General features: G+C 41.9%; 1 protein-coding gene across 1 annotated transcript in view; it reads right to left on the bottom strand.

The window, feature by feature from the left end:
• The window catches only part of LOC138680642 (uncharacterized), a 120,904-nt gene extending 109,088 nt beyond the window's left edge, over window positions 1-11,816 (bottom strand). The window contains exon 1 of the mRNA XM_069767957.1: window positions 11,694-11,816. Coding sequence (XP_069624058.1) covers window positions 11,694-11,729 — 36 coding nt within the window. The 5' untranslated portion in view covers window positions 11,730-11,816. The remainder of the gene's footprint in view (window positions 1-11,693) is intronic.
• Window positions 11,817-12,092: the final 276 nt, after the last annotated feature.

Below are 12,092 nucleotides of genomic sequence, written 5' to 3'. Positions count from 1 at the left end.
GGCTGAGAAAAATTTGCTGGCTTTGTGCCAGGGTCAGGATGATATAGAAGTATATTGTCAGAAATTTAGGAAGTGGTCAGTACTCACTCTGTGGAATGAATCTGCGCTGGCAGCTTTGTTCAGAAAGGGTCTCTCTGAGGCTCTTAAGGATGTCATGGTGGGTTTTCCTATGCCTGCTGGTTTGAATTAGTCTATGTCTTTGGCCATTCAGATCGGTCGACGCTTGCGCGAGCGTAAATCTGTGCACCATTTGGCGGTATTGTCTAAGATTAAACCTGAGCCTGTGCAGTGCGATAGGACTATGACCAGAGTTGAACGGCAAGAACACAGACGTCTGAATGGTCTGTGTTTCTACTGTGGTGATTCCACTCATGCTATTTCTGATTGTCCTAAGCGCACTAAGCGGTTAGATAGGTCTGGCGTCATTGGTACTGTACAATCCAAATTCCTTCTGTCCATTACCTTGATATGCTCTTTGTCATCGTATTCTGTCATGGCGTTTGTGGATTCAGGCGCTGCCCTGAATCTGATGGATTTGGATTATGCTAAACGTTGTGGGTTTTTCTTGGAGCCTTTGCGGTGTCCTATTCCGTTGAGAGGAATTGATGCTACACCTTTGGCCAAGAATAAACCTCAGTACTGGACCCAGCTGACCATGTGCATGGCTCCTGCACATCAGGAAGTTATTCGCTTTCTGGTGCTACATAATCTGCATGATGTGGTCGTGTTGGGGTTGCCATGGCTGCAAACCCATAATCCAGTATTGGATTGGAACTCTATGTCGGTATCCAGCTGGGGTTGTCAGGGGGTACATGGTGATGTTCCATTTTTGTCTATTTCGTCATCCACTCCTTCTGAGGTCCCAGAGTTCTTGTCTGATTATCAGGATGTATTTGAAGAGCCCAAGTCCGATGCCCTACCTCCGCATAGGGATTGTGATTGTGCTATCAATTTGATTCCTGGTAGTAAATTCCCTAAAGGTCGATTATTTAATTTATCCGTGCCTGAACACGCCGCTATGCGCAGTTATGTGAAGGAATCCCTGGAGAAGGGACATATTCGCCCATCGTCATCACCACTGGGAGCAGGGTTCTTTTTTGTAGCCAAGAAGGATGGTTCGCTGAGACCGTGTATTGATTACCGCCTTCTTAATAAGATCACTGTTAAATTTCAGTATCCCTTGCCATTGTTATCTGACTTGTTTGCTCGGATTAAGGGGGCTAGTTGGTTCACTAAGATAGATCTTCGTGGTGCGTATAATCTGGTGAGAATCAGGCAAGGAGATGAATGGAAAACTGCATTTAATACGCCCGAGGGTCATTTTGAGTATCTAGTGATGCCGTTCGGACTTGCCAATGCTCCATCTGTGTTTCAGTCTTTTATGCATGACATCTTCCGTGAGTATCTGGATAAATTCCTGATTGTTTATTTGGATGACATTTTGATCTTCTCAGATGATTGGGACTCTCATGTGAAGCAGGTCAGAATGGTTTTCCAGGTCCTGCGTGCTAATTATTTGTTTGTGAAGGGATCAAAGTGTCTCTTCGGTGTGCAGAAAGTTTCATTTTTGGGGTTCATCTTTTCCCCTTCTACTATCGAGATGGATCCGGTTAAGGTCCAAGCCATCCAGGATTGGACTCAGCCGACATCTCTGAAAAGTCTGCAAAAATTCCTGGGCTTTGCTAATTTTTATCGTCGCTTCATCTGTAATTTTTCTAGCATTGCCAAACCATTGACCGATTTGACCAAGAAGGGTGCTGATTTGGTTAATTGGTCTTCTGCTGCTGTGGAAGCTTTTCAGGAGTTGAAGCATCGTTTTTGTTCTGCCCCTGTGTTGTGTCAACCAGATGTTTCTCTTCCGTTCCAGGTCAAGGTTGATGCTTCTGAGATTGGAGCAGGGGCGGTTTTGTCACAGAGAGGTTCTGGTTGCTCAGTGTTGAAACCATGTGCTTTCTTTTCCAGGAAGTTTTCGGCTGCTGAGCGTAATTATGATGTGGGCAACCGAGAGTTGCTGGCCATGAAGTGGGCATTCGAGGAATGGCGTCATTGGCTTGAAGGAGCTAAGCATCGCGTGGTGGTATTGACTGATCATAAGAACCTTACTTATCTCGAGTCTGCCAAGCGCTTGAATCCTAGACAGGCCCGTTGGTCGTTATTTTTTGCCCGCTTCGATTTTGTGATTTCGTACCTTCCGGGCTCTAAAAATGTGAAGGCGGATGCTCTGTCTAGGAGTTTTGTGCCCGACTCTCCGGGTTCATCTGAGCCAGCGAGTATCCTCAAGGAAGGAGTCATTGTGTCTGCCATCTCCCCTGATTTGCGGCGAGTGTTGCAAAAATTTCAGGCGAATAAACCTGATCGTTGTCCGGCGGATAAAACTGTTCGTCCCTGATAGGTGGACTAGTAAAGTTATCTCTGAACTTCATTGTTCGGTGTTGGCTGGTCATCCTGGAATCTTTGGTACCAGAGAGTTAGTGGCTAGATCCTTCTGGTGGCCATCTCTGTCACGGGATGTACGTACTTTTGTGCAGTCCTGTGGGATTTGTGCTAGGGCTAAGCCCTGCTGTTCACGTGCCAGTGGGTTGCTTTTGCCCTTGCCGGTCCCAAAGAGGCCTTGGACACATATTTCGATGGATTTCATTTCTGACCTTCCCGTTTCTCAAAAGATGTCAGTAATTTGGGTGGTCTGTGATCGCTTTTCTAAAATGGTCCATCTGGTGCCCTTGGTTAAATTGCCTTCCTCCTCTGATTTGGTGCCTTTGTTCTTCCAGCATGTGGTTCGTTTGCATGGCATTCCTGAGAATATTGTTTCTGACAGAGGTTCCCAGTTTGTTTCAAGATTTTGGCGAGCCTTTTGTGGTAGGATGGGCATTGACCTATCTTTTTCCTCGGCTTTCCATCCTCAGACTAATGGCCAGACCGAACGAACCAATCAGACCTTGGAAACATATCTGAGATGTTTTGTTTCTGCAGACCAGGATGATTGGGTGTCCTTTTTGCCGTTGGCTGAGTTCGCCCTTAATAATCGGGCCAGCTCGGCTACCTTGGTCTCTCCATTTTTCTGCAATTCTGGGTTCCATCCTCGTTTCTCTTCAGGACAGGTTGAGTCTTCGGACTGTCCTGGTGTGGATTCTGTGGTGGACAGGTTGCAGCAGATCTGGACTCAGGTAGTGGACAATTTGACCTTGTCCCAGGAGAAGGCTCAACTTTTCGCTAATCGCAGACGCCGTGTGGGTCCCCGACTTCGTGTTGGGGATCTGGTTTGGTTATCTTCTCGTTATATTCCTATGAAGGTTTCCTCTCCTAAATTTAAACCTCGTTTTATTGGTCCGTATAGGATTTCTGAGATTCTCAATCCTGTGTCTTTTCGTCTGACCCTCCCAGACTCCTTTTCCATACATAATGTATTCCATAGGTCGTTGTTGCGGAGATACGTGGCACCTATGGTTCCATCTGTTGAGCCTCCTGCCCCGGTTTTGGTGGAGGGGGAATTGGAGTATATTGTGGAGAAAATTTTGGATTCTCGTGTTTCTAGACGGAAACTCCAGTATCTGGTTAAATGGAAGGGTTATGCTCAGGAAGATAATTCCTGGGTTTTTGCCTCTGATGTCCATGCTCCAGATCTTGTTCGTGCCTTTCATGTGGCTCATCCTGGTCGGCCTGGGGGCTCTGGTGAGGGTTCGGTGACCCCTCCTCAAGGGGGGGGTACTGTTGTGAATTCTGTGGCTGAATTCACTCCTGTGGTCACAAGTGGTACTGCAGCTTCTGAGCTTCCTCCCTCAGGTGTTCTGGTGAGCTCGTTGGCTGTTTTGTTATTTAACTCTGCCTGATTCTGTCTTCCTTGCTCCTTGTCAATGTTCCAGTGTTGGATCTGAGCTTCTGGATCTTTCCTGTGGCCTGCTGCTCTGCTTAGATAAGTGCTTCTTTGCTTTTGTTGCTACTTTTTCTGTCCAGCTTGTCTATTCGTTTTGCTGGAAGCTCTGAGACGCAAAGGGTGTACCGCCGTGCCGTTAGTTCGGCACGGTGGGTCTTTTTGCCCCCTTTGCGTGGTTTTTTACTTTAGGGTTTTTTGTAGACTGCAAAGTTCTCTTTGCTATCCTCGCTCTATCTAGAATATCGGGCCTCACTTTGCTGAATCTATTTCATCCCTACGTTTGTCTTTTCATCTTGCTAACAGTCATTATATGTGGGGGGCTGCCTTTTCCTTTGGGGTATTTCTCTGAGGCAAGTCAGGCTTGTTTTTCTATCTTCAGGCTAGTCAGCTCCTCAGGCTGTGCCGAGTTGCATAGGTAGTGTCAGGCGCAATCCACAGCTGCCTTTAGTTGTGTTTAGGATAGGTTCAGGTATTGCGGTCTACAGAGATTTCATACATTTATATATCTATGTATATTTTGGCATACAGTGTTCACAGGGGCATCTGCACGGAGGTTATGTGTGATTTTAGATGTTTTTAATTATGTTCCCAATAAAGCTTATATTATTTTTATCATAACTTTGGTGGTGTGCAGATATTTTGATGGCTCTTGTTTCTTGTGCTTTTGTCAGTTTGTATTATTAGCCATCAGTCTTGCACCCCCTCTATATATCTGCATATTGTAGTGGTGCGTCAGCTATCCCATATGCTACAGAGATTCCACGTCTCAGAGCTCGTTCTATTGTTTTTGGGTTATTGTCAGATCACTGTATGTGCTCTGATTGCTGGCACACTGTGTCACTGGATTGCCTACATAACAGGCACCCTAATCTATCCCTGTCTCCTGGATTACTCCTGAAGGTGGAGATTCCAGGTTCTCATGCCTTGCTATGCTCATAAACCAACCCTTATCTGTCCCCTCTCCACCCAGAGAGGAGGGAGGCAAAAGTGTGCAGGATAACACTAACCAGACAAACAAGGGAAGACGAACAGGGATAAATGAAAACAACAACCATACAAAATACACTGACCAAACAATAGAATGTAACAGAGGAGTGAAAGGAAAGGAGAAACCAAAAAGGAGAGTATGAGGATGAGCACAACCAAAACTCCAAGCAATAATCTCCTGAACAAATCTTCAAATGCCCACTCCAACCACGAACTACACTTCCAACTCCAAACCAGGCAGTAGGAACTAATACTCATAACTCCTAAGTTTCTGACATAAGCATATATAGCAAAGGTTATTGGCTAACGCTGAACAGCTGAGACATTCCAGATAGAAAAGCTCCAATTTAAAAGAATAACTCTTGCACTGTAATCAAGGAAAACACCTGCACTGTTTAATAAGATGGTGATGTACTTCTGATCCCTCTCTGTCATGGTATTCCCGTGACAGTTGGTAGACCTGCACTTTTCCAACATGACAATCAGAACACACATCTATGGTTGAATTTCCAAAGTAGAACACTGAGAAAGTGATTCAACAGCCAATTATGTCCTTATCTGACCCCATTCAAACACCTTGGGAATTTCTGAAGGGACATGTTGAGTATCACTCATCATCCAGCATCCAGGCTCTAAAAGAGGTAACTCTTGAAGAATGCTAATAGATAGATTGGGAACTCTGGGAGGCATGTAAGACTGCATTCTTTGCTATTCCTGATGACTTCATTAATTAATTGCATGAATCATTGTTGAACCGCATGAATGCAGTCCTTCAAGCTCATGGAAGTCACACAAAATATTAAGTATAACGCTAATAGCACCACAACTTCATTCACCAATGTTATGCAACATATCTTTGTGTTTTTAGTTAATTATTTGTTTTAATATCACATTACTTTCTGTGGGCAACAAAACTTTGTCTTGCCAAAATCTGACCTTTCTGTGTCCATTAACTGATCAATATTTCTGCATTGATGCCAATTTATTTTCTTAACCTAAACCACATTTCGGAGGGTTTCAGCTTTCAAAAGAATAATTTATACAAACAATGGATGAATTTAACGTCAGGTTATAAGCTTTTATTTACATAACATGGATAAGCGACATAACTTCTGTCAGGGAGTGTATATATGCTGCTAGTTTGAAAATCTTACCCACACATCCCTTCATAAAGGGAAATTTGACTTAATACTTCTGTTAGTATACGCTATATCCTGCTCACATACGCAGCACCCCAGTAGATGGGCAGATCGCCTGGATACAAAATCTGTGTCTGAGGGTGAAACCACTGGCCCTTCCCCTGTGTTACATCATTCCTAATCTGCTGTCCAGGAAGGAAGAGCTACCTCTGTTAGCATACACCATATCCTGCTCATATACGCAGCACCCCAGTAGGAGGGCAGATCGCCTGGATACAAAATCTGTGTCTGAGGGTGAAACCACTGGCCCTTCCCCTGAGTTGCATCATTCCCAATCTGCTGTCCAGAAAGGAGGCGCTGAGGCCTCCAGTACACAACCTGCAGTTGCACAGACACAACAGTCATCAACCTCGTCCAGTTCATTGTCCCAGCACAGTGTTCAGTTGTCCCTTGTCAGCATATATGTGTGTTCACAAATTGTTAGTTAGATAGGGCATACATATTCGTTAGCACTTTACATTGTCAGGTGCTGGACAAAGACCATTGCTGACTTTTCCAGGCTTCTAAATTAGATTTTTGTCTCTTTATTAAATTGTCGCTTCCCTTACATTTTCTACATTTGGGTCCCTACAAAAAAAAATTGGTGGTGGGGTACTGGCCAGTTTCTGTATATTTTAAGCACGTCTAAGAGACTGGGTTAATACGCTCTACAGACCTATTCAGGCCGCAGCCTTACACATTGGAAGATGGTCATTGCCACGCTAAGGCTTTTACCTGAGCTCTGTAGCACTGCCTGTCACCTGAGTAATACACTCCACAAACCTCGACACTCTCTGGGACATATCCTCAAGTAAAATGAGGCGTTTACATGTTCCTGACATGGGTTTCAGGCCTGACAGACTGACCACAATACAGGCCCTTGCTTGCATACACTGTATTCAGAATTTAATTCTAATACTTTTGGTGTCTGGTAAAATCCAATTTACTGACATTGATGATACAGCTCCCCCAACTCCTGTATTATATTCACCTTACTGGTGGCGGGCGATGCCCAAAATTCAAATGGCATGTTTGAAATGACATTGTAAAATGATGGGGAATATGTATTCCACTATCTTGCTAACTATTTGACATGAGGGAGGGTCCTCCCAAATGTAGGAGTGAGAGTTCTCACAAATGTTAACGTAAAAAATAAAGCCAAAACACTCTGTGTGAACATATGATAATATATACATATATTTATTTATTTTTTTGCGTTAAATACATGTAATTATGAATTAAATTATGTTTCTTTGCATTTTTCCCTTTAAAAGAAAATTGGGGGTTTAATTTGGTAGGTCTTTTTACAAATAAAAGAAAAGCAAAGGCTTGTATAAAAGACAGCCCTGTCTGTACCCTCAGGACAAATATTGGAATAGCTATGGAGGATATCCACTTAGTGGATATCCTCCATAGCTATTCCAAACTTTTTACAAATCAATAAAAGCGGTGCAATAGTCTGACAACATTATTCAGAAATACCATATGTGAGTCAGAAAGGCATGCAGGCATCTTCTCCATGCGGTTCCTATTTAGTTTTAAGTATTCCCCATCAATTTCAGCTTTTTTCTCATGCCCCCAGACCTGTTTGCTGGGTCGAGCAGAAAAATATTCGGCTTTGCCATTGACTTGCATTGGACTTGTTATTCTGTACGAATATACGGATAGTAGAAATTATTAATGCCGATTTTCCCGAATCCGAATATTTCACTATTCGATCATTATTAATGCTTTGGGGTTGTGTTGCAGCTAATGGCACGGGGAACATTCTACAGGTAGAGGGAAGAATGGATCCAATGACGTTTCAACAAATTCTTGATGCAAACATAACATTAGCCTGTAAAAAAGCTGAAGTTGAAAAGAGGATGCCTTCTACAAATGGATAATGATCCTAAACACACGTCAAAATCCACAATAGACTACCTCAAAAGGCGCAAGTTGAATGTTTTACTATGGCCCTCACAGTCCCATGGTGAGAACATCATTGAAAATCTGTGACTAGACCTCAAAATAGCAGTGCATATAAGACAACCCAGGAATTTCACAGAACTGGAAACATTTTCCAAGAAAGAAAGGAGGAAAATCCTTCAACCAGGAATTGAAAGACTCTTGGCTGGCTACCAAAAGCATTTACAAGTTTTGATGCTTTCAAAAAGGTGGTGCTACTAGGTACTAACCATCCAAGGTGCCCAAACTTTTGCTTGGGCCAATTTTCCTTTATGTAATTTTTAAAGTGTAAAAGATGAAAATATGTACAGTATAAATAAATAAATATAAATTTGCTTTAAATACAAAGAAAATGTGTCATCTTTAGCTTTAGGCCTTTTACAAATCATTTCAAACTATCAAACTTTTACATCCCACTGTATATATACTGTACATATTTATATGCATTTATTTATATGTATTATATATATTTTTTATATAGTTATTATCTTCAAATCCAACCAAGGACAACTTCTGGAATGAGTTTGTATGTTCTCCCTGTGTTTGTGTGGGTTTCCTCCCACACTCCAAAGACATACTGATAGGGAATCTAGATTGTGAGCCCCAATAGGGACAGTGATGACTATGTCTGTAAAGTGTTGAGGATTTAATGGGCTGTATAAGTTAGTAAAATAAATAAATCACTGTCTACCTCATTCCTCCTGATGTGTTTTGTCGTCCTCTTGTGTTCCACTATTTTAATTCACTTGTCTTTTTATCAGTTGTAAGTTACCAGCTTAACACAATTTATATTGATTCCGACTAGTTTTAACTGCACCATTTCTTGTAGGTTTTTTCCATATACAGTAAGTAATGGTGCACTCAGAGAAAAATTAAAGAATAGATCAATTATTTATTTACATGGTGTAATGTCATCCAAGCGTGTTTTCCTGTGCCCCGACACGTTTTGCACTGCTTTTTCAGGGGGTGTCAGAGGAGGGAACAAGTCAGATTTATAAAGAGAAGTGAATTAGCTGTAACCAAAACCTGTGCAAATTTGAGGTACCACTGTATTAGCGGTGCATGTGTTTATCATTCACTTGTGATGTCAAAAGGCGCTTCCAACTCGTGAGCGTGCTGTGGATACATAGCACCTTCATTGCTTGTTGTTGGCATTGTGCAGTCTGTCTCTGGTATACATAGCATACTTAGGGATTTTTGGAGAGATGGGCAGGGGCGGACATAACACTGATGCAGCTACAGAGGCCCAAAGTATAAGGGGGCCACTTCCACCTCCAAATTAGTAAACAGCTTTTGTCACAGACACATTATTGGAATGCAAAGAGCACATACTTTATACTATGTTCTTGCGCAGGGGATCTCTACTATCTCTGTCTGCCGTAGATATAGCAATAGGGAAATAATTTTAGAGCTTCTGAGTTGAATTAGGGTTAAGATTGGCATTAGGGTTACGTTTGTGATTAGGGTTAGGTTTGGGATAAGGGTTAAGGTTAGGGTTGGGGATAGGTTTGAGGTTAGGGTTGAGATTATGATTAGGGGTGTGTTGGGCTTAGGGATTTGATTAGGGTTGGGATTAGGGTTATGGGTGTTTTGGTGTAAGGGTTGTGATTAGGGTTATGGATTGGGTTGGGATTAGCATTAGGGGTGTGTTGGGGTTATGGTTGGAGTTAGAATTGGGGGTTTTCCACTGTTTAGGTACATCAGAGGGTCTCCAAATGCGACAGCCAATTTTGCGTTCAAAAAGTCAATTGGTGCTCCCTCCCTTCTGAGCTCTGCCATGCGCCCAAACAGTGGTTTACCCCCACATATGGGGTATCAGCATACTCATGTCTGATTGGACAACAACTTTTTTGGTCCAGTTTCTCCTGTTACCCTTGCAAAAATAAAAAAAAAATTGGGGGCTAAAAATCATTTTTGTGGGGAAAAAAAGATTTTTTATTTTCATGGCTCTGCGTCAGACTTCTGTGAAGCACTTGGGCGTTCAAAATGCTCACCACATATCTAGATAATTTCCTTGGGGGGTCTAGTTTCCAAAATAGGGTCATTTGTGGGGGGTTTCTACTGTTTAGGTACATCAGGAGCTCTACAAATGCAACATGACGCCCGCAGACCATTCCATCAAAGTCTGCATTTTAAAATGTCACTACTTCCCTTCCGAGCCCCGATGTGTGCCCAAACAGTGGTCTCTCCCCACATATGGGGTATCAGCATACTCAGGACAAAATGGACAACAAATTTTGAGGTCCAATTTCTCCTGTTACCCTTGAGAAAAGAAAAAATTGCGAGCTAAAAAAATCATTTTTGAGGGGAAAAAAAGGATTTTTTATTTTCACGGCGCTACGTTATAAATTTCTGTGAAGCACTTGGGGGTTCAAAGTGCTCACCACACATCTAGATAAGTTTCTTAATGGGTTTAGTTTCCAAAATGGGGTGTTTCCACTGTTTAGTCACATCATCAGGGGCTCTCCAAACGCGACATGGCGTCCGATCTCAATTCCAGCCAATTCTGCATTGAAAAAGTCAAACGGCACTCCTTCTCTTTCCAAGCTCTGCCATGCGCCCAAACTGTGGTTAACCCCCACATATGGGGTATCAGTGTACACAGGACTAATTTCTCCTGTTACCCTTGTGAAAATAAAGATTTGGGGGCGAAAAGATCATTTTTGTTGAAAAAATGCGATTTTTTATTTTTTTATTTTCAACGCTCTACATTATAAACTTCTGTGAAGCACCTGGGGGTTTAAAGTGCTCCCCATAGATCTAGACAAGTTCCTTAAAGGGTCTAGTTTCCAAAATGGGGTCACTTGTGGGGAGTTTCCACTGTTTAGACACATCAGGGGCTCTCCAAACGCGACATGGCGTCTGATCTGAATTCCAGCCAATTCTGCATTGAAAAAGTCAAACATGCTCCTTCTATTCCAAGCCCTGCCATGTGCCCAAACAGTGGTTTACCCCCACATATGGGGTATCAGTGTATTCAGGAGAAATTGCACGACAAATTTTGAGGTTCATTTTCTCGTTTTACCCTTGTGAAAATTAAAAAAATTGGTTCTGAAGTAGAATGTTTGCCAAAAAAAGTTAAATGTTCATTTTTTCCTTCCACATTGTTTCAGTTGCTGTGAAGCACGTCAAGGGTTAATAAACTTCTTGAATGTGGTTTTGAGCACCTTGAGGGGTGTAGTTTTTAGAATGGTGTCAAGTTTGGGTATTCTCTGTCATGTATACCTCTCTAAGTGACTTTAAATGTGAGATGGTCCCAAAAAAAATGGTTTTGTAAATTTTGTTGTAAAAATTAGAAATCGCTGGTCAACTTTTAACCCTTATAACTTCCTAACAAAAAAAATTTGTTTCCAAAATTGTGCTGATGTAAAGTAGATAAGTGGGATATGTTATTTATTAACTATTTTGTGTGACATATCTCTCTGATTTAAGGGCATAAAAATTCAAAGTTTGACAATTGTTAAATTTTAAAAAATTTTCGCCATATTTCCGTTTTTCTCATAAATAATCGCAAGCAATATGGAACAAATGTTACCACTAACATGAAGTACAATATGTCATGAAAAAACATTCTCAGAATCAGCGGGATCCGTTAAAGCGTTCCAGAGTTATAACCTCATTAAAGGGACAGTGGTCACAATTGTAAAAATTGGCTCGGTCATTAAGTACCAAATTGGCTCTGTCACTAAGGGGTTAATATCAGATTTTACCTTTGACGAAGCTGACACGTTAATAGAAAAAGACATTTTCTTCTGATAAGCAGTGCCAGCATACTTAAGGTGATACAACAGCAGTGGAGCAGTGATATATACTAATATGGTGTTAGATGAGGCAGTTGCAGTCACAGCTGGAGCACTGATAGTTGCTGAAAGAAAAAGAAGATTCAATTATATTTGGAAAATCAGGATAAATTCAATACAAACATAACAGCTGACATATGATTCACTGCCATGGGAAAAACATGAAGTTCTTGTTTGGGCTAACTTACATGAGACTATACTTGTCAAATCTTCTGGATAGTCTGGGAATCTGCCAACAATCATGCATTCCCAAAAATGTTCATTTTTTTATTTCATGGCAATGTGCAGACAAAATGGCCACTGCAAGGA

The sequence above is a fragment of the Ranitomeya imitator genome, chromosome 5 (genome assembly GCF_032444005.1).
Source record: "Ranitomeya imitator isolate aRanImi1 chromosome 5, aRanImi1.pri, whole genome shotgun sequence".
Classification (NCBI taxonomy): Eukaryota; Metazoa; Chordata; class Amphibia; order Anura; family Dendrobatidae; genus Ranitomeya; species Ranitomeya imitator.
This window is presented reverse-complemented; position numbering and strand designations above follow the sequence as displayed.